We start from the raw sequence: 22,278 nt of genomic DNA on the forward strand, positions 1-22,278 counted from the left end.
GGAGAGGAGGTGCAGGGTGCCCAGGACTCCCAGATCTCCCGGCAGGCCCCCCCGGCACCCAAGCCAGCGGGTGCCTACAAGTGAGCTCGCCGGGGTTCTCTGCCCGTCTCCGGGCGGCGTGCTGACCAGCCCTCTGCTCCGCTTTCCACACGCCTCTTCGCTGGCACAACTGCCCACAAGCGTCCTCACCGCTGGGCCTGAGAACCCCCCACGCATTCGCAGACAACCTGCGTGTACCGCCCTGTCGCACGCTTGCATGCACACACCTGCTCGTTCCTTCCTTCCTTCCACAAACGCTCAATGAGCACCCCCTGTGAGTCACCGGCATTGCTGACCCCCGCCAGCCCCCCCAGGTCACAGGAACGAAGGCAAAGTCCCAACGGACCTCGATGTGGGTGGGTCAGAAAAGAGGAACCCAGGGGCTGGGTGGGTGGGTGACCGTTAGGTGGAGGGAAGCTCCGAGCTGGTGTCACAACCAGGCTTCAGCACGGAGCCAGGTGGGCTCGGGAGGTCGGGCAAATGTCATGGCTGCCCCCCCCCCCCAGCCCCTCTGGCTGGGTCTGGCACAGTCACCCTGCCTGAAGGCCAGGGTCTGCCTCAGCTGGGGTTGAGCCCCAAAGCTTCAGAGCTGTCCCCCAATCCCAAACCCTCAGAATAAGGTCCCTCTCTAGGCTGGCTCCAAGGGCCCCCTCAGCTGGGCCCAGACTGCCTTTGCTGCCCGCCAGCTGCACCAGCCTTCCCATCAGCTACGCCAGCCTCTCTGCCTTCAGTGAAGCTTGGAGGGCTTCCAGCGCCCCCCGTGCCCCCTCCCCAGGGTCCTTGCAGGCCTAGAGAGCCTGGAGATCACCTTCTGTGTGCTGCCCGCTTCCGCCACCTGAGCACCCAGGTCACCTGGCTCCTGTTTTGGCAATAGGAGGGGCATAGCAATGCCCCCCTGGTGCTGGGCACGATGCACAGCGCTCAGTACAAAGAGCAAGGCGGGAACACGGAAGAGGATGTTTTTGCAAAAGCAGCACTGGACATGTGGTAGGTGATCCACACAAATGCTGAATGAGTGGGATCGTTCTGGAAGGACCCTTGAGACCGGCGAGCAGTTGTCTGGGGAAAGACAGATGAAGAGAACTTCTTTGATTACCCTGCATTCTATTTACATTTTTACCATAAACAAACATTATCTATTCAAATAAGTTTGTGTTGTTGTTGTGGTTAACCCTCACCCTAGAATATTTTCCCACTGATTTTTAGAGAGAGTGGAAGGGAGGGAGAGAGGGGTAGACAGAGAGAGAGAGAGGGAGAGAGAGACATCAGTGGGAGACAGACATCGATTGGTTGCCTCTCGAACGACCCCAACCAGGGCTGGGGATTGATCTGCAACTCAGGTATGTGCCTTGACTGCAATCGAATCCACGACCCCTTGGTCTGCAGGCCAACACTCTAACTGTTGAGCCAAACCAGCCAGGGCTCAAACAAGTTTTTCTTATTTTATTTTTCCTCACTCGAGGACATTTTTCCATTTTTTATTCAGATAGAGCGGGAAGGAGAGAGAGGAGGAGAGAGAGGAAGAGATAGAGAAAGAAACATCGATGTGAAAGGGACACATCGAGTGGCCGCTACCCACACAACCCAACCAGGGCCAGGGACAAACTGCAGCCAAGGTACATGCCCTTAGCGGGAACCGAACCCTGGTCTCTCTGGACCACAGGCTGACGCTCTAACCGCTGAGCCAAACCAGCCAGGGCACAAGTTTTTCTTATTAAAAAACAGTAAGAGCCTGGCTGGTGAGGCTCAGTGGTTGGGCGTCAACCCATGTACCAAGAGGTCATCAACTTGATTCCCAGTCAGGACACATGCCAGGTTGTGGGCCAAATCCCCAGTGGGGAGCACGCAGGAGGCGGCCAATTCATGTTCTCTCTCACATGGATGTTTCTCTCTCTCTCCTTCCCTCTCTAAAATCAATAATAAAAAGAACAACAGTAAAAACGGTAAGAATTCAAAGTGCTCACATAAAAACCTGGATGTGAGGCTTCCCTTTGAAAACGAGAAAGCCCGCCCTGGCCGGTTTGGCTCAGCGGGTGGAGCGTCGGCCTGCGGTCCGGAGAGACCCGGGTTCGGTTCCCACTAAGGGCACGTACCTTGGTTGCAGTTTGTCCCCGGCCCTGGTTGGTCGTGCGGGTGGCAGCCACTCGATGTGTCCCTTTCACATCGATGTTTTTCTCTCTCTCTCTCTCCCTCCCACTCTGTCTGAACAAAAAATGGAAAAATGTCCTCGGATGAGGATAAAAATAAATAAAATAAAGGGAATAAGGACAGAACAGAAAGAAAAAATAAAACTTTCTGGAAATGAGGTTTGTATATAAAAAAGAAAGAAAGAAAACGAGAAGGCCTGCCATCCGGGGCTGTGTTCCTGGGGATGACAATGGCCAGAGCTGGGATGTGGCTGCCCCTCAGCCCAGGGGCCCAGGTCCCCCGCTGCCCTCACCTCCTGGCCCCCGTGGGCCTCGGTGCTGCAGAGGTTGACCTGCTAGGTGTGCGGGCGGGTGGGGGGCAGGGCAGGGCAGGGCAGGCTCCCCGAGGCGGTGAGCGCGGGCTGTTGAGCCATCACTCCTGGCTGATTTCACTCCCAGTGACTCAAGGCCACAGCACTTGTCGGGCTGGGGGACGTTGGCATGTCACAAGCCGGCTGGTCTTGCACAAGAAACTGTTAGCTCCAGACCAGCAGGGCCCGGCAACGTTTCTGCCTCCCCTCCCCCACGGCTCGAGGGCTGTAGACCCAAAGGGGACCCCTGGGGAGAGCGAGCCATGGCCCTTGGGCGCCTGGATCGAGGGAGGCAGGCCTGCTGGAAGCCTGACTGGGCTCTGACACTCGGACAAGTCCCTTCCCTCGGTTCCCTCATTCGGAGCCGCTGGCCAGGTAGGTGCCTGCTGTTCCCAGGGGCTGGCCCTGCCCCGGACACAGAGCCCCAGGCACAGATGGCTCTCGGGAGTCCCCACGTCGGCCAGGGTTCTGCAGAGAAACAGGACCAAGTTCCAGTATTATTTTAGGAACTGGCTCCCGGGACCCTGGAGGCTGGTGAAGGCGGGGAGGCTGGAGCCTCGGGCCGGATTAGTTCCAGGGTCAGGAGTCCTTCCCTGGAAACTGGTTTTGCACTGAAGGTCCACCCACGTTACCAAGGAAAATCTCCTTCACTGACTGTAGGTGTTATGTCCAACATTCCTGCTCAGCAACACCTAGGGTTTAACCAGACAGTGGACACAGTGGTCTCGCCAAGTACACATGTAATAGTGAACCATCTCGGAAAGTCTGGTTTCCTTTCGTACGTGAGGAAATAGCTCAGAGAGGCTGTGCCAACTGCTCAAGGCCACACAGCACAGAGGAGGGAGCTGGGAGCTGAGCACCACCACAGGTCTGCCTCCCTGAGGACTGGCCGGAGGGCCACTTCTCAGGGCAGGGAGTGGGGTAGAGACTGAATTCAGTAAGGCCGTGCCTGTTATCACAGAATCATATTTTTTTTAATCCTCACCCAAGGACATTTTTTGCATTTATCTTCAGATAGAGTGGGAGGGAGAGAGGGAGGAGGAGAGAGAGAAAAACATCGATGTGAGAGAGACACATCAACTGGTTGCCACCCACACGACCCTAACCAGGGCCGGGGACAAACTGCAACCAAGGTACAGGCCCTCAGCGGGAACCGAACCCGGGTCTCTCTGGTCCGCGGGCCGACGCTCTAACCGCTGAGCCACACCGGCCAGGGCTGGAATCACTATTAATACTGGGAAAAGATGACGCGGCTGTGGGAACTGGAGGAGGGGCAAAGAAGAGCTGCTCCCCACCACTGGGGACAAGTCCTGGGGTGTGGGGCAGAAACCCACAGTCCCCCGGGCCCCTCTCATCCTTCCAGGGGCCCCCAAAGAGAAAGGAGAGGGTAGGAAGAGGCCTCCGTGGACCTGGTGCAAGGGATAGAGGAGCACTGTCCACCAGCATGTGGGGTCTGGGAGGACTCAGGGCCGGCTGCCTAGAAGTTTCTGGAAGTGGGTGACTTCCACCAAGTTGGGCTGGCTGGCTGGCTTCTTGGTGGGGCACTCCCACCGGCTCACCCAAACTGCACCCACCACCCAGAGGTAGAGGGCCACTTCCACTGAGACCTGAAGTCGACGCAGACACAGCCTCATTCCTCCCGGCTCCCTCTTCCACCCCGGGTGCACTGGACTGGAAGGCAGGTCAGTCGGGCAGCCATGTTCTCTACTCAGGGGCTGTGTGACCTTGGGCAAGTTACTTAGCCATTCTGAACTTTTGCCCTATGTATGGGGCTAATCATTATACTGACCTGCTGCTTTGAGAGAGCTAAGGTTGTGTTTTTTTGTTGTTAATCCTCACCTAAGGATATTTTTCCATTGATTTTTAGGGAGGGAGGGAGGGAGGAAGGGAGGGAGGGAGGGAGGGAGAGGAACATCTATGTGAGACACGTTGATTGGTTGCCTCCTGCATGACCCCAACAGGGGCCGGGGATCGAGCTCCTGCAACCCAGGTATGTGCCCCTAACCGGGAATTGATCCCACGACCCTTCGCTCCACAGGCTGATGCTTTAACTGCTGAGCCAAAACAGCAAGAGCAAGAGCTGAAGTTTCGTATATGATCACAGTGCCAGGCCAAACATCTGAACTGAGCTGTTACTGCTGCCATACTGTTCACCGTACTGTTATCCTCGCTGGCTCTCTCCTTATTGCCCCATCCACCCCGCACCACATCCCTGAGCCTTGGTCACTTTCTCCTCCCTCCTCTGTCCCTGCTCCCCCACATTTGGGCAGAAGGGGTCCTGGGCAGGCCTTTAAATGCCTCCAGGACCAGAGAGAAACAGGCCCTTGCCTTGGTTGATAATCGCATTGCTGGTAACAGTTGGTGACTCTGGGCTAGCCCAAGGCCAAAGCCATGCCAAGCACCAGCTGCACAGGCTCGAGGTTTTGTCCACCTTCAAAACGGTCCCACGTCCATCCAGGTCTCCTTGAGGGCAAGGCTGAAGGGTTTCTCACGTGCCTGACAGATGTGCAAACAGGCCCAGAGGAAAGCAGTCAAAGTAAGCTTGCCCAAGGTCCCTCGTCTACTTGGCCCCACAGAGGGACCTGGCTAAAAATAACTCCTGGGTCCCAGAGTGGGACAGAATGGAATTCTGGGGCTGGGGTTGACATTTGCCTTCTGCCTTGACCGCTGGGTGGGTGCTGTGTGCAAGCGTCCCGGACGGTGACGATGACGCAGTCTGGGGGGGAGGAAGTGGGGAAGGCCAGGCCCCAGTGTTATCCCCAGGATGGGGCCCGGCTTTGCCTGAACTCCGGCAGCTTGGCCTTCCCTGCCCAGGGCCAGGGTGATAAGATGAGTCTGCACTGCAGCTCTGAGGGGGGAGGCAAGACAGCAGTGAAGGGAGAAGAGGGAGGGAGGGTTGGAGGGGAAAGAGAAGAGGGAGAGAGGAGAAGCCTAAATGAAGCCAGCAGAGGGATCACAACTCTGCCAGAATGGGGTCTATCCAGACGTAGGGCATTTGCAAAAACGGAGGCTTAGGGTGTTGGGCGATTTGCCTACAATCCCAGAGGCAGAAAGGGGCAGAGCCAGGATGGCAACTCATGGCTTTAGCCTTTGCCCCTCCCAATCTCAAAGTGGAAACCACTTTCCCAAAATGTGACCCCAAGACACTTCGCCCCACGTCACCAGGAGAGAGGTCTGGTTAAAACACAAATTCTTGGGTCAGAATCAGAGGGGTATGGCCCATGAGTATGCATTTTGGCCTTTGTCCAGGTGGTGGTCTTGAGCCCTGACACTGGGAAGTTCTGTGGCTCGTTTATGGCCTTTCTCTTCTGACCTGGCCCCAAATCCCAGCTGCAGCCCCGCTGTTAAGGCTGACTCACACTGCCCCCGGACAGGCCCGGGCCTTTCCCACTCCAGGCCTCCCCACCCGCCTCCCCCACATACCCTCCTCCTCCCAGCAGCAGGCTCCTCGCCTTCCCAGCAGTGGGATTCCCCGCCTGCGGTGTCTGCTGCAGTAACTGCCTCTTCCTCAATCTGGAATTGTTACTCCTGCTTCCTTTGCCCTGCCAGTCGGCTTTGTTTCCCAGCTTTCTCTCTATTAAACAGGAAACTCCCAGAGGGCTGGAGACTCATTGGTTTAAACAATAAGCCTCTGCAATCCATGACTTCACCTGACCCTCCTGACAACCACAAGGACCAGGACTCGGAGAGCTTGGCAACAGGAAAACGAGCCACAGAGAGGCTGTGGCCTGCCTGGAACCCGTGTCCAGCCCCACTGTCCAGCAGTTCTTTCTGCTCTGCTTGCCTCTGATCTCTCAAACAGCTCTGTGAGGCGGGCCGAACAGGGACTATGATCCCACTGCTCAGACAAGGAAAGTGAGGCCCAGAGATGGGCAAAGCATTCAACACCATCTTCATCCTGTTCTCACGTCCAGTGATACTTGCGTCTGAGTCCAAATGTTGCTTTTTTTTCTCTTGACTCCCTCCAGCTGATGGGCACTGCCCAGGGCCCCTCAGCAGGATGGGTCAGAGCTGGGCCTTGACCTCCCAGGCCAAAGCCTTCATTCTGGGCCCCTGGACTGGTCCCAGTGCCACTCTGGACCCAGACACCTTCTCTGAAAGTGAAGAGTCACCTCACCTACCTTGTAGTTGGCCGGAGACTCAGAGAGGGAGGGACAAAGTACCTGGACACAACTTGGTCACTATTGCTCTGGACTCTCTCCCTCTTAAAGCCCAGCTGAAGGAGCAACCTGGCTAGCCCCCAAGAGTGGACGGCAGCTGAGCCCTGCACAGGGTCAGCCCAGCCCAGCCTGTTAAGCTGGGAAGGGTGTGGAGCAAGGTGGCTAGGCTGGCGCTCCTGAGAGGGGCCTGCCAACTCTACCCTGCAGTGTGGTCTGGGGGGACGCTCAACAGAGGCCACAGCCCAACTGTCAACCTTGGGGTGGAGTCCGAGCCACCCAGCTGGTGCCCAGCAAGGGACTTGGGACAGCCCACAGTGGAGAATAAAAATAAGAACTGATATGTGTCAAACCCGAATTGTGTGTCAGGCCCAGTGCTTCCAGCCCTGCCCCCACCCACGGACCCCAGGTGCTCAGAGGTGTGCAGAGTGCCACAGCTGGGTGTCCTCCAGCTTCGGCTCCTCCTCCCTGCAAGCCACCCCTCCAGGCCCAGGCACCGCACCCCAGGACCACTCCGGCCTTGGCGCTCCAGCCCCGCCTCCCCCAGGAAGCCCTGGGTCACAGCCTAGAAGGGAGCCGGGTGGGGTGGGTTCTGCCTCAGATCCTGGTCTGGGACCCCGTGTTTCCTCTTCCTCCTCTGTCCAAGTCACCCGTTCTCACAGCCCTAGCAACGCTTGCCTCCGACGCTGCCCTTTTATGGCCCACGGTGGGGGAGTCGGTTCGCAAGCACTGGGCAGCCGGGGTGCAGGCTGAAGTCGCCCGCCCACCGCCCCTCCCCTCCCCCTCCCCGCCCTTCCCCCTCCCCGCCCGCCCCGCGGGACCCGGGGCCGCCCGACCCACCGGCTCCAGGTAGGCGACCCGACTCCCCCGGCGCGACGCGGCGCGCCTGCGCCGGGGGAGCCTGCGCCCAGCGCGCATGCGCAGCGGTCCCTCCCGCTGTATATTAGGACGACGGCGCCCTGGGCCGAAGGCGCCTCGCGGACAAGGGCAACGTTTTGATTCAACTCGTCGGCTTGGGTACCCGCCGCCGCCGCCGCCGCCACCCCGCCACCCCCCCCGCAGTCACCGGCGCAGGTGAGAGTCCGCGATCTGGGGCCGCGCGTCCTGCCAGCCCGCGCCCCAGGCCGTTGGGACCCCATCCCCCACCGCCCCAGTCACCTGCCGCCCTGGGGTCAGTGTTCTCCCAGACCTCTGGCCTAGTCCACCGCCTTCCGACTGTCCCCGTTCACCTGGCCGCTTCAGAGTTCCCTTCCCACACGCCCCCGGCGCTCCCAGCCCGTGACCCCCGGGTCACCTCTGACCTCCCCGTGCCCAGGACCGCCTGGCGCCAGACCCCCGCCCCTGCGCGCGTCCCCTCTCCCGGCCCTTTGTGCGCCCTGCTCCAGCGCCAGGCCCGGGTCCTGGGAACCCTGCCTCCCTGGGTTTGGGGGAGTGGAGCAGGAGGAGCCCAGAATCCCGAAGAGCCCTTTCTGCCTGGATGGGTGCCATCGGCTTCCTCCCCAGCCTCACTTCTCCACTGGGTGTGTGCTGAGGTGTCCTATCTGCCCGATGCATCTTCCCGGAGAAGCCTTTGACCTCCCAAACCTGTTCCTGACTTGTCCCTGGTTGTCCCACCCCTTGAATAATCAGTATGTGCGCCATTTGGCAGAGTTGCTGTCTGGGTACTTTTGTATGGAGCTAGGGACCTGGGTGGCTTTTGGGGACCTGGGTGGAGTGTGGCCACCGCTCCTTGGTTGAGTTCCATATCAGTGCTGTGCTTAAACATTTTTGAGTGACACTGACTCGTACCCTAGAGTACCCGTGCCATGAACTGCTGGTGACACCTGAACCCAGTGACCTTGCGGTGTTTTTGCCTGATTATTAACATGTTGATGCTCTTCATCTTCCCACAGGATCAGTGCACCTCCCGGACATGGAGACTGTTGTTCGCAGATGCCCATTCTTATCCCGAGTGCCTCAGGCCTTCCTGCAGAAGGCCGGCAAATCGCTGCTGTTCTATGCCCAGCACTGCCCTAAGATGATGGAGGTCGGGGCCAAGCCAGCCGCTCGGGCCCTGTCTACCTCAGCAGTAGTGCACTGCCAGCGGGTCCAAGAGACCCCTCCAGCCGGTGACAGTAAGTAGCCTCAGCCCTGAAGTAGGGCTTCCGTTCATCACCAGACCAGGAGCAGTTTAGCCCACAGTGGTGATGGGGGTCACTCCAACCAAGGGGGTTACTTGGTGCCAGGCTCAGTTCTTCAAGTGGGTTATCTCCTGTCATTGTCGCCCCAACCCTACAAAGTAGGCACTTACCAGCGTTCCACGTTATAGGTTTCTGGATTGCAGGCCTTGGGGCTCAGTGCTTGTTGGTGCCTTGTTCACAGCAGCCGAAGAAAGTGGGTATGTCCTGCCCTGGCCAGTTGTTCAGTGGTTAGAGCATTGGCCTGCGGACCAATGAGTCGCAGGTTCAGCTCTGGTCAAGGGCATGTACCTTGGTTGCCTTTGTCCCTGGCCCTAGTCGGGTTGTGCGGGAGGCACATCGATGTTTCTCTCTCTCTCCCCCCTCCCTCCCTCTCCCACCCACTCTATCTGATGATAAATAGAAAAAATATCCTCGGATGAGGATTAATAAAAAAAAGATGGGCATGTTCTGTTCCAGTCATTCAGTCATGAAATATTTGGCCCTTTAACTTTTTTTTTTTTTAAGTGAATAGACTTTTTATTTTTTTCCTTTATTGATTTTAGAGAGAGAGGGAGAGAGAGATAGAAACATCAATGAGAGAGAACATTGAATGGCCGCCTCCTGCATGCCCTCCACTGGGGATCGGGCCCACAATCTGGGCGTGTGTCCTGACTGGGAATCGAACCAGCAACCTCTTGGTGCATGGGTTGATGCTCAACCACTGAGCCACACTGACTAGTCACGAATAGACTATATTTAGAGTTATTTCAGGTTCACAGCAAAATTGAGGGGAAGCTTTTGGCTTTTAAAGTTGTTATTTTGTTCTATTTTGCCTTTTAAAATTACTTTTTAGTGTGGCAAAATGTAACAAAAGTTACCATCTCAGTCTTTCTTAAGTTTCTTTTTAAAAGTGCTTATTTATTTTTAGGGGTTTTTTTTGTTTGTTTTTTTTTAATTCTCACCAGAGGACATTTTTCCATTTTTTATTCAGACAGAGTGGGAGGGAGAGCAAGGAAGAGAGAGAGAGAAACATCGATGTGAAAGGGACACATTGAGTGGCTGCCACCCGCACGACCCAACCAGGGCCGGGGACAAACTGCAACTAAGGTTCGTGCCCTTGGCAGGAACCCGGGTCTCTCTGGACCGCGGGCTGACGCTCTAACCGCTGAGCCAAACCGACCAGGGCTATTGTCGATCATTTTTAAGTATACAGCTCAGTGGCATTAAGTACGTTCATGTTGCGCAACCATCCACCCCCAGAACTCTTCATCTTGCAAAACTGAAACTCTGTCCCCATTACACACTAACTCCCCATCTCCCTCCCCCAGCCCCTGGCCGACGCCATGCTGCTCTGTCTCTGAATGTGACTGTTCTAGGACGCTCACGGAAGTGGAGTCCTATAGAATTTGTTAAAATAGGATTGTTGAACACATGGATCTTTATTTTGTATAACATTTTTAAGTGTTTTGTTTTTAATAAAGAGATCAGAGTAGGCTTCTGTTTGGTCTGGCTCTGCCAGGAGAGGACGAGGGTTTCAGGTTGCACTTAATCCAAGGGAATAATTGACCTCACGGGCTCTGTTAGGTGTGTGCTCTGGGAGTGGGCGTGTAAGAAAGGAATGTCTTTTTCTTTAGGTAGAAAAGATTTCAACCTTTATAGGGTTTCTTTTCCTCGTGACCTTTGTTCAGGAGCTATTTTTTTACTGAACGTCAGAACCCTTTCCTGCCACCGTGTCCCTGCCAGCGGAGGAACAGCTGAGTGGCATGCGGCCTGTCCACGTATCGGGCTGCCCTGAGCCTCGCAGGTGACACTCAGCCGGCTGGCTCAGGCAGCTCCGCAGTGAAAGGAGCAGAATAAACGAGCATCTACTGAATGAGAAAAAACTTTTTTTTAATTTTAGAAAAACATTTTTTAAACTTGTACGTAGGGAGCCCGGCTGGTGTGGCTCAGTGGTTGAGCGTCGACCCATACACCAGGAGGTCACCAGTTCGATTCCCAGTCAGGGCACATGTCCAGGTTGAGGACCCAATCCCCAGTGCAGGGCGTGCAGGAGGCAGCCAATCATTGTTCTCGCTCATCGATGTTTCTATCTCTCTCTCCCTCTCACTTTTTCTCTCTCTAAAATCAATAAAGGAAAAAAATAAGAAACATTGATGAGAGAGAACATTGATTGGCTGCCTCCTGCATGCCCCGTACTGGGGATCGGGTCCACAACCTGGGCATGTGTCCTGACCGGGAATCGAACCCACGACTTCCTGGTGCATGGCTCAACCACTGAACCACACTGACCGGATTCATTGATGTTTCTGTCTCACTCTCCCTCCCTTCCTCTCTCTCTAAAATCAATAAAGAAAAAAATTAAAAAACAAAAACCTGTCTGTAGGGAAAAATAGGTAATATACCCAAATGTTTGCAATGGTTGTGTTTTTGTTATAATCAATTTTTTTTAATTGATTTTAGAGATGAAGGGAGGGAGCGAGGGAGGACGAGAGAGAGAGACATTGATCAGTTGCCTCCTGTACATGCCCCGACTGAAGATTGAACCTACAACCTGGGCATGTGCTCTGACTGGGCATCGAACTTGCCACACCTTTGTTGTACGGGACGATGCTCCAGCCAGCTGAGCCACAGCCGGGGCTAGTAGTTATGTTCTGAAGGACAGAACTCTTTATTTTTCTAGACTTCCTACGTTGAATATGTATAATGAATGAAGTGAATGTCAAAGCAATTTTTTAAACTTTTCTTTATAGAAGTTTTTTTTTTTTTTTTTTGCATTTATCTTGAGACAGAGCAGGAGGGAGAGAGGGAAGAAGAGAGAGAGAGAAACATCAATGTGAGAGAGACACATTGAATGGTTGTCACCCACACAACCTCAACCGGGGCTGGAGACAAACTTCAACTGAGGCACATGCCCTCAATAGGAACCGAACCTGGGTCTCTCTGGTCCACGGGCCGATGCTTCAACCACTGAGCAGAACCGGCCAGGGCTCCTTTATAGAAGATTTTAATAAAATGTGTATTGTGACATATTACCCAGGTTGTAGGAGGGGCTAGCCTATGACTCACAGGAATATTCCAGAATGATGGAGGAAGGTGAATTTGCTGAAGGGGAGAGGGACGTCATTGTAACTAGAAGCCCCCTGTGGGAAGTTGGTGAACGATGATGATGTGTGTGTCTGTGACACAGTAATAACTTGAACTCTATTAGACAACAGTCTAAGCATCTTACTTTTAGCCTGATTTCTTTTGTTGAGAAGAAAACCAATAGTTTGTGTGTTTTATTTGTTTATTTATTTTTTATTTTGTAATCCTCACCTGAGAATATTTTTCTACTGATTTTCAGAGTGAGGGGGAAGGGAGAGAGAGAGAAACATGGATGTGAGAGGGACACATCGACTGGTTGCCTCCTTCATGACCCTGACCAGGGCTGGGGACCGAACTGCAACCGAGGTCCACGCCCTTGACCTGATCGAACCCGCGAGGCGCTCTAACCACTGAGCACACCAGCCAGGGCGATAGTGTGTATGTTAAGAAACAGCAAGCTTCTTTGTCAGGAGCCCATAGAAAATATTAGCGAAGAAACTGTGTGGACATTTCTTCCAGTGACTTCGAGAGCGTGTTCTCATGGAACATGCTGCGTGCACGTGGGCAGACATGCAGGAAAGACTTCCGCCGGGAGCCCTGGCGTCTGAGAGCACAGTGAGGTGGCCGGGCTGCGCCGGCGCCACTGCCCCAGTGAGGCAGTGAGCAGGCCACACGAGCAGAGCCCGATGAAAATAAATGTGTCGGGGGGTGGGGGGGAGTAAGTACCAAGTTTGTCTTGGGGCCTTAAGCGAAGCGGGTGGTTTTCTTATGAGCTGTGCCACCAGGTCTGGTGCTTCAGTTTTTCCAACCCGCCCCCCTCCAGAGGTTAAAACTGCCAACGTCGAGGCTCAGCCGGCTCCGGATGGATCCCAGCTGGCTCCAGATGGCAGGCAGCTTCCCGCTGGACGCCCGGCCCCGGCCCCGGCCCCGAGCCAGGGCGCTGCGAGCAGATGCCCGTTCCTGGCAGCCCAGATGAGCCAGCAGGGCAGCAGCGTGTTCCGCAGAGCCAGCCTGGAGCTGCAGGAGGACGTGCAGGAGATGCGCGCCGTGCGGGAAGGTAAGGCGCGAGCGCGGGAGCGAGGAGTCCTTGGCTCTCGGACCCTCGGGTTATTTACAGGCTATTATTAGGGTAGCATTTATGTAATTACTTTCCTCTTTTAGAGCCAAGGAGGAAGGTCATTGAGATAGTCAGAGGCTGCGTTGCACAATGGGGGACTTTCTTTGGTGTAGCAGGGCCTGCCCGGCTTTTACAGGAACTCCCTGGCTTCTGGGAACACCCTGCGGGCATGAGTGTCCCCGCCGCCCTTTCCTCCTCTGCCGCAGCCGGTGGGCAACAGGTGGAGAACAGCACTGCTGCGTGAGCGGTGGTCCTCGGACTCCCGCGCTGTGTGTCCTGGTTACTGATCCAACCTTAATCCCAGCGTGGCTTCTCCGTGGAGCACCCAAGGTCCCCGAAAAACATCACTAGTCAAATGGTGCATTGGGCTGGAGTTGTCTTCTGTGATGGAAACAGATTAGGGTTGGGGTGTGGTGGGTGGGGAAGACATGCCACCCAGCTAGAGAGCTTTGGATTTGAACATTCGTCAAGGCTGGCTGGTAGCCCTGCCTCTGGCCATTCTGTAACTGAAGGGCAGCAGAGCGTCCTTGCTCAGTCACAGCTCAGTGCGGTCACGGTGGGTGTCAGCATGTGTGACGGCCTGTCTGGAAGGCACGGACTGAGATGCAGTGCTGGTCCCTCCGCCCCTTGGTACTTTGTTGCAGAGGTGGCCCAAGCCTCAGGGGACCCCGGTGTGGTCAGTGTGAAGACGGATGGAGGAGAGCCCGGCGGTTTGCTGAAGAACTTCCAGGACATCATGCGAAAGCAACGGCCAGAAAGAGTGTCCCACCTGCTTCAGGATAACTTGCCAAAATGTAAGACTCACTGGTGCCAGCCAGCTGCAGGAGAGTTCAGAACTGAAACATGCATCAGATCCAACATCGCCCTGCATGTGACGAGTGGACCAGAGCCCTGCTCCGTGCCCGCAGGTGCTCTCGGCCATCGTGCACGCGAGCCCTGCGGGTGCCCCGCCTTCTCTGTAACACCTGCCCCTCCACCGGGCACTGCAGACACTTGACACGCACAGTCCCCGATGAGGACGTGCAGTAACTCGCCCACACGAGCACATCATTAATTTTCCCAGCATCTCTCTGTTGCTAAGTGACTGAGCTGGGATGGGAACCCGGGTCTTTCACCAAAGCCCAGATGTGCTTCTTAACCATCAGACTATATACTGTCTTTTTCTGGTTTTTAGCTGTGTCCACTTTTCAGTATGATCGTTTCTTTGAGAAGAAAATTGAGGAGAAGAAAAATGACCATACCTATCGAGTTTTCAAGACCGTGAACCGGAGGGCACACCTCTTCCCCATGGCGGATGACTACTCGGATTCCCTCATCAGCAAAAAGCAGGTGTCAGTCTGGTGCAGCAACGACTACCTGGGAATGAGTCGCCACCCACGGGTGTGTGGGGCAGTCATGTACGTAGCCCTCAGCCCCGGAGCCCACTGGCATTGTTTGGCAGGACCTTGATGCACAGGCAGTGGTCTGTGGGGGACGTGCAGCGGCTGCAAGTCGCCGCGGCACAGGCCGGTCGTAGCCTTTAGATCGACTTCAGAGAGACCTGAGCGCAGTAGTCGGTGAGGCCCCTTTGTGCGTGAGGTTCATCGTACGCCTGTCTGTCCACTTCCTGTCACTGCACGTAGTGCCCTCAGCACAGGCAGCCGCGCTCGTGCCGCAGATGCCGGACACGCGTGGGCAGCACGGGAGCTGCTGCAGAGCGCTGGCAGGTCTCGTGTCCTGCCGGAGGGCTCCGTGCCAAGGGGCACTGGGCGAGCTGCTCGCGTGGTGACAGCCCGTCTGGGGCTTAGTGACAGATCTGTCCTAATGTGTGGCTGGTCAGCAGAGGGTTTAGGCAGCCACCATCATGAAGTCCCCTGGGGTCTGAAGTCGTGTTATTGGAGAGTGATGTTTGTCACAGGAAGGAAACCTTAGTAAGTCAACTCAGCTAGTGCTAAGTACTCAGGTGACAGGTGACTGTTGAGTGAGCACTTTGTGACCCCTGGGAGGCACCGTCACCCTGTGTTGGGACCTCCTCCCTCTTCCTCCACCATGGAGTTGGTCTGCAGTTCTGGCCCCCGTGAGAGTTCCCAGATCCGCAGGAGTTCGTCTCCCAGATCCCGGGAGGAGCGGTTCGCACGTGCTCGCCTCAGGAGGCTTGTTTCTGTCTGCTCTCTGTGAAGGGAAACTTTGAAACAGCATGGCGCGGGAGCAGGTGGGACCAGGAACATTTCTGGAACGAGTAAGTTCCACGTGGACCTGGAGCAGGAGCTGGCCGACCTGCACGGGAAGGACGCGGCCCTCTTGTTCTCCTCCTGCTTCGTGGCCAACGACTCGACCCTCTTCACTCTGGCCAAGATGATGCCAGGTAAGGGAGCCCGCCGGCCACGGCAGCGCCGGTCTGCTCTGCGTTCGTTACCGTGCTCCGCTGCAGCCAAAATATTAAACGGAAAGTTCCCGAAGTAAATGATTCATAAGTTTTAAATTGCATGTCACTCCGAGTTGTGTGATAAAATCTCCAAGTCCTGCTCCGTGCCCCCGGGACATGACTCATCCCTGTGTCCAGCGTCTCCCCGAAGCATGTGCTCCCATCTGTTAGTCTCTCGGGAGTGTCTCATGTGTCAGAGGAGCTGTCGAGGTATCACGTGCTTCCTTTAAGTGCAAAGGTGGAAGTTCATGACTTAAAAATGAAATGTATGCTGAGGTGGCTGAGATCTACAGTGAGAACGAATCCGCCCTGGCCAGCGTGGCTCAGCGGCTAGAGCATTGGCCCGCGGACCGGAGAGACCCGGGTTCGGTTCCCGCTGAGGGCATGTACCTCAGTTGCAGTTTGTCCCCGGCCCTGGTTGGAGTCGTGTGGGTGGCAACCATTCAATGTGTCCCTTTCACATCGATGTTTCTCTCTCTCTCTCTCTCTCTCTCTCCCCCTCCCGCTCTGTCTGAAGATAAATGCAAAAATGTCCTCGCGTGAGGATTAAAAAAAAATTCTGTCCGTGGGATTGTATGATTTATAAATTTAACTTTACCATAGGTGTGTACATACAGGAAAGAACATAGTACATACAGTGTTGAGTAGTATCCACAGTTGTTTGAGGCGTCCACTGGGGGATTCAGAACGTGTCCCCTCTAGATAACGGGGGTAATGTAAGAGGAGTGTGACAACAGAGAAGGCTCACCGGAAGCACTCAGAGTTGTGGCAGCAGCTGGGCCCTTATCCTGGACGGAGCGTGAGTGCCCGCGCGCGTCCTGAGGTCCAGCGGGCCTGACTCCGTGTCCTGGACGGAGCGTGAGTGCCCGCCCGCGGCCTGAGGTCCAGTGGGCCTGACTCCGTGTCCTGGATGGCGCGTGAGTGCCCGCCCGCGGCCTGAGGTCCAGCGGGCCTGACTCCGTGTCCTGGACGGAGCGTGAGTGCCCGCCCGCGGCCTGAGGTCCAGTGGGCCTGACTCCGTGTCCTGGATGGCGCGTGAGTGCCCGCCCGCGGCCTGAGGTCCAGCGGGCCTGACTCCGTGTCCTGGACGGAGCGTGAGTGCCCGCGCGTCCTGAGGTCCAGCGGGCCTGACTCCGTGTCCTGGACGGAGCGTGAGTGCCCGCGCGCGTCCTGAGGTCCAGCGGGCCTGACTCCGTGTCCTGGACGGAGCGTGAGTGCCCGCGCGCGTCCTGAGGTCCAGCGGGCCTGACTCCGTGTCCTGGACGGAGTGTGAGTGCCCGCGCGGCCTGAGGTCCAGCGGGCCTGACTCCAGGGAAGGGTCAGAGTGGCAGGGCTTGTCCTTAAGCTGATTGCTTCAAATGTGTTTTGTAGTCTATGAAAGTCCTGTGGAAAATTCTGATGGTTTGTAGCTATCTTCTGACTGAGTTTGGAGTGAGGCAGCCGGATGTAAGAGCAGAGTAACTGCCTGCTGCAGGGTCACCTCACTCGTGGGCCTTCTCGGCGGAGGAGCCCTGCTAGCCGTTTGCCAGAGGAAGCCGGCGCTGAGCGGCTCTTCCCTGCGGGGCAAATGCAGCCTGCTCTGAGCAGTCTGTTGCCCTGGGTGTCTAAGAAATCATTTGTCTTTGGTGAAGATGGCCATAACAGTATTCCTGGCTCTGGCTGGTTTGGCTCAGTGGTTAGAGCATTGGCCTGTGGACCAATGGGTCACAGGTTCAATTCTGGTCAAGGGCCCGAACCTTGGTTGTGGTTCGTCCCCAGCCCTGGTCGGGGTCGTGTGGGAGGCAACCAGTCAGTGTGTCCCTCTCACATCGATGTTTCTCTCTCTCTCTCTCTCCCTCCCTCCCTCCCACTCTGTCTGATGATACATTCTCAGATGAAGATTAAAAAATAACAATCATAACATTTCTGTCACGTCAGGCTGTGAGATTTACTCTGATTCTGGGAACCACGCCTCCATGATCCAAGGGATTCGGAACAGCCGGGTGCCAAAGTACATCTTCCGCCACAATGACGTCAGCCACCTCCGGGAGCTGCTGCAGAGATCCGACCCCCAGGTCCCCAAGATTGTAGCCTTTGAAACTGTCCACTCCATGGATGGTGAGTCTAACAGAGGCCAGTCTGAAGCCTGAAATGAAAAACCTTTAAAAGTGTGTTTATTTAGTTTTTGTAATTTCTTTTCTTTTAACTCTTTGCTAGGATTTTGTAATTGGTGGACATTGTATGGATTTGGGTAAATGTAGACTTTCTACTCTGATTTTTACTCGGTTCTGAGACTCCAAGATCACCTAGAAACTGGGGAAAGTTCATTTATTTCCTCAATATTAAAAATATGTACCTACAGCATAAGTCATCTTGTTCTGGCTGACTCTCAGCAAAGCAGAATTGGGTCCCCCCCGGTCCAGCCCTTCAGAGTGGCCCGTGTCTCCCGCAGGGGCAGTGTGCCCGCTGGAAGAACTGTGCGACACGGCCCACGAGTTCGGGGCCATCACCTTCGTGGACGAAGTGCACGCGGTGGGGCTGTACGGGGCCCGCGGCGGAGGGATCGGCGACCGGGACGGAGTCATGCCCAAGATGGACATCATCTCCGGGACGCTCGGTATGTGTCCTGCGCGTCCTGCACCCACCCCGGGTTCCCCTGTCCCGCGCGTCCATGGACTGCTAGCGGGGCAGGTGAGGAGCATAGAAAGCCTGGGCCAGTTTTGGGGTGAGTTTTTCCTTTCTCAGTGAGGAGCGGGTACAGCCTGGCAGAGTCCCTTGGAGCCTGGAGGTCTGGCTCAAGCAGCCGGACAGACAGAAACGCCAGTGTGGCCACCAGAACGCGTTCCACACAGCTGTGGCTCCAGCGACCTGCCATGGCAGCCGCCTTCCCTCGCCCTCAGTGCTGGCAAGACCCGCAGGTCCGGTGCTGTGCCGGGCGGAGCTGCTCTGCGGGAACCAGCCCCTCGCGAGCCTCTCTGCGACCGCTGCTGCTCCCCGTGGGGAGGCGGGGCTCCTGGGCCCAACGCGGAGCCCACTCGCCGCGGCCTGCGGGCGGAGAGTCCTCCCCGTGGAGCCCACTCGCTGCGGCCTGGGGCTGCTGGTGGGCCGGGCTGGCCTGTCTCCCCAGTAGAATAGCGATAACAATAGCATCCCCCTCGGGTTTTATGGAAGAAGGTAAATGAATTGTGTGACAATAATTACTGTGGACATTCTTTGCCCATGAGACTCTCAACTTAGACGTCTAAAGAGATGTAAATCGCATACAGTTGAGTTCAGGATAGTGAGGCGGCTGGAGACTCGGGGCAGCTGGTGAAGGAGGGCGAGCTGAGGAGGCGGCGGAGGCCCAGGCTCGGGTCAGCCCTGGGGGCCCCTGTTCGGGGTCCAGGTCCCAGCAGCTCTTCTCAGCAGCGCCCTTGACAGGGCTCTGGAGGGGTGTCACCATGAAACGGGAAGGCCGGAGAGGCATCTCGGGGGAGCGTGCAGCACCCACCCTGCATGGGGTGCGAGGAGTGTTAGTCCCGGAACATAACGTTCTGGTCTCGGGACTCTGGAATCATTAATCCTGGAACCTGAGACACAGATTATATAAAGGGACTTAACGAGGCTTGAAAAATGAGGCTGGCCTGAAATTGCCCTGGACAGGAAATAATACCGGTCCCACCAAAACAGCTAAATGCCTTTGTTGGGTTACACTCCGCCTCCAGGGTGTGCTCAGCGCGCGAACGGAGGAGGGGAGTCAGTGCCGAGGCCCAGAGCGCCCTGCGCCGAGGGCTGCTGGCGGGTAGTAAGGGGCGTCTCCTCCCAGGCAAAGCCTTCGGCTGTGTGGGCGGGTACGTCGCCAGCACGCGCTCCCTGATCGACACCGTGCGCTCCTACGCGGCTGGCTTTATCTTCACCACCTCGCTGCCGCCCATGCTGCTGGCCGGAGCCCTGGAGTCCGTGCGGGTCCTCAAGAGCGCCGAGGGCCGGGCGCTGCGCCGCCAGCACCAGCGCAACGTCAAGCTCCTGCGGCAGATGCTCATGGACGCCGGCCTCCCCGTCGTGCACTGCCCCAGTCACATCATCCCTGTCCGGGTAACGGCCGGCCGGCGGGCGTGGGCCTCGGGACGATCTGGGCTGGGTGGGGTGGCTGCCCGGGCAGGGCCGGGCGGATGTCCCTCGCTGAGTGTCCGCCTTTGGCTGACGTCACAGCGAGCACGAAGCCTTTGAACCCAGCAGGCTGGAGCAGAGGCTCCTTCCCCAGAGCACTGGCCTCAACAGGGTAAACACAGCTCATATCTGGAAACGCCCAAAGCAGAGCTTGGCTGGCTCTGAAGTACGGCTCCCTATTCAGTTCATTTCAGAGCAGGCCCTGGCTCCCTCTGTGAGCAGGAATCCATGGGCGTCACCGTGGGGTCAGAGTAGTTAGCACGGCTGGGGTACCCAAAGCTGCCTCCATCCCCAATTTGCCGCGCCTTGGCTTTGTGCCAGCCGCCACTCCCACGTGAGCCTGGGGGCACCGACATCACCGGTCTGGTTCCCTGTCGGCTGGGGCCTGTCCCTCACCGCGTGGGTCTCATTAGACTCCACTGCGGTGGTCTGTCCTGCCCTGGTCTTAACCTTGTGTCATCGTCAAACTCAGGTGGCAGATGCTGCTAAAAACACAGAAGTCTGTGACGAGCTAATGAGCAGACATAACATCTACGTGCAAGCCATCAACTACCCCACGGTGCCCCGGGGGGAAGAGCTGCTGCGGATCGCCCCCACCCCGCACCACACCCCCCAGATGATGGACTACTTCCTTGGTGAGTGCCGCCGGCCTCCCTCAGCAGTGGCCGTCACTGGGTGCCCTCAGACGTGCAGACGCTAAGGCCGTTCAGGTGTTCGATTCACTGTGGGAGGCTGCAGCGTTTGGAAGGCCTGAGGGAGCCTGCTGACCCACCCAGGTTGTCCAGGGCCCCTGTCGGCAACTCACGCACAGTGACGGCTGTTGCCGGGGAGGGGACAGAGGCCTCCAAAGGCCTGAGTCTGTCCTGGCCTCGGGGTTAGCTTTGCTCCTCTCTCTTCCCTGACACTATGTGGTCCCTGCGCCATCTGCACACCTGGCCAACGCCACACCTACCCCTTCTGATGAGAGTGGAGATTTTGTCACGCTAGTCAGAGAGTGTGCGATTTAAAACTTAGGAACTATTTCTGGAATTTTCCTTTTAATATTTCCAGACCACAGTTGACTGCAGGTAACTGAAACTACAGAAAGGGAAATAGAATAAGGGGGAGGGGACTGTCTGTTGGGTGTACGTCGTCCGAGTCCAGAATTCTCATCACCCTGAAGAGAAACCCCACAGTCATTAGCAGCTGCTCCCCACTTTCTCCCCCCCCCTCGCCCCGTCTGTGTGTTCACCACACTTCCCGTTTCCTGGAGCGGAGCCGCGGTGTGTGGTCTCGTGCCGGCTTCCTCCACGGCAGGGTTGCCCGGGCTCGCGCCGGAGCACGAATCGGCTCCGTTTCTCTTCCTTACCACACAGTCCTCCTTGGTTCGGATGGACCCCATGTGTCCAACTGATGGACGCTTAGGTTCCCACCTTTTGACTATTGTGAAAATAGTGACTCTGAACATCTGTGCGCAGGTTTTTGGTTGGGTATATTCTCATTTCTCTTGGGTGCATATTCCTTTGAATTCTGTCAAACTGTCTGTCCCCACAGAGAACCTGCTGGCCACGTGGAAGCGGGTGGGGCTGGACCTGAAGCCACATTCCTCGGCCGAATGCAACTTCTGCAGGAGGCCGCTGCACTTCGAAGTGATGAGTGAGAGAGAGCGGGCCTACTTCTCCGGCCTGAGCAAGCTGGTCTCTGCCCGGGCCTGAGGGGCCTGCCCGCCCCCGCCGGCCCCGCCGTTCGCATCCATACAGGCCGGCGTCGGCTTTCTACGCAGATTAAATTATAGCACATTGTAATCTGAAGTAAAAGCATAGTCCTGAAAATAAATTCTTGTTTAAGTCATGGGTCCTCCTGGTTTTGGCTACTGAATCGAAGTCATTTTCTTCCTCCTTTGAGCTTGGTCTGTATCGCTGAGATGGGTCAGGTGTCTGAGGACACACTGGTCCCTGCTGACGGCTCGGGCCCTGCCGCCCTGCTGGAGCCCAGCCTCCTCCGAGAGCCTGCTCGTGGGACAGGCCGCTGCAGTGACAGCAGCTTCACTTTCTTTTTTTTTTTTTATCCTCACCCGAGGACATTTCTCCATTTTTTGTTCAGACAGAGTGGGAGGGAGAGAGAGAGAGAGACATCGACATGAAAGGGACACGTTGAGTAGCTGCCACCCGCACGACCAACCAGGGCCGGGGACAAACTGCACTGAGGCACGCACCCCTAGCGGGAACCGTACCCGGGTCTCTCTGGACCACAGGCCGACGCTCCAACCGCTGAGCCAAACCGGCCAGGGCAGCAGTTTCACTTTCAATTTCTTGCCTCCAATCTTAACCGCGCCCAGCAACCTGCCGCGGCTGCCCGCTCCCCTTTCCCTTCCCGCTGCTGCCGCGGCCGCACTTCCCGTGCAGGTCGGGCCTCCGGCTGCCCTGCCCCGTCCTGTGCCCTCCTGGACGGTGGGCGGGCGCGTCCCTCGCGTCCCTGTCCGTTGCTGCCTGCGCGCGCCGGCAGCCGCTGTCTTCAGGGATCCCATCCTGCTCAGCCCTCGGCAGCGGGCGTCGTGACCCACCTGGAAGCAACCGAGCTCAGGTGTCCTTTGACAACGAGGGATACAGACGGTCCGTGTATACAGGGGAATATCGTTCAGCTGTGAAAATGAAACGCTGCCGTGGTTTTTTTTTTAAAGTTTTCGATGCTTTCCCCCCCTCTTTATTGATTTT

General features: G+C 56.6%; 1 protein-coding gene across 1 annotated transcript; it reads left to right on the forward strand.

The window, feature by feature from the left end:
- The first annotated feature begins 7,739 nt into the window (after positions 1–7,739).
- Positions 7,740–21,411, forward strand: ALAS1 (5'-aminolevulinate synthase 1). Its single transcript, XM_036267204.1, has 11 exons — positions 7,740–7,767; positions 8,586–8,807; positions 12,760–12,993; positions 13,698–13,847; positions 14,228–14,450; positions 15,213–15,397; positions 17,375–17,554; positions 17,889–18,053; positions 19,242–19,510; positions 20,058–20,220; positions 21,119–21,411. The coding sequence occupies exons 2-11, from the start codon at positions 8,606–8,608 to the stop codon at positions 21,277–21,279; spliced, it is 1,932 nt and encodes a 643-aa protein (XP_036123097.1). The 5' UTR covers positions 7,740–7,767; positions 8,586–8,605; the 3' UTR covers positions 21,280–21,411.
- Positions 21,412–22,278: the final 867 nt, after the last annotated feature.

Source organism: Molossus molossus, unplaced genomic scaffold, assembly GCF_014108415.1.
Source record: "Molossus molossus isolate mMolMol1 unplaced genomic scaffold, mMolMol1.p scaffold_m16_p_18, whole genome shotgun sequence".
Lineage (NCBI taxonomy): Eukaryota > Metazoa > Chordata > Mammalia > Chiroptera > Molossidae > Molossus > Molossus molossus.

Excerpts from the sequence above, each read along its gene's own strand:
- ALAS1 (XM_036267204.1), top strand. The coding sequence starts at position 8,606 with ATGGAGACTGTTGTTCGCAGATGCCCATTCTTATCCCGAGTGCCTCAG. Across the intron at positions 13,848-14,227 it reads TCAGGATAACTTGCCAAAAT|CTGTGTCCACTTTTCAGTAT; the intron begins GTAAGACTCACT and ends TCTGGTTTTTAG. Across the intron at positions 19,511-20,057 it reads GTCACATCATCCCTGTCCGG|GTGGCAGATGCTGCTAAAAA; the intron begins GTAACGGCCGGC and ends CGTCAAACTCAG.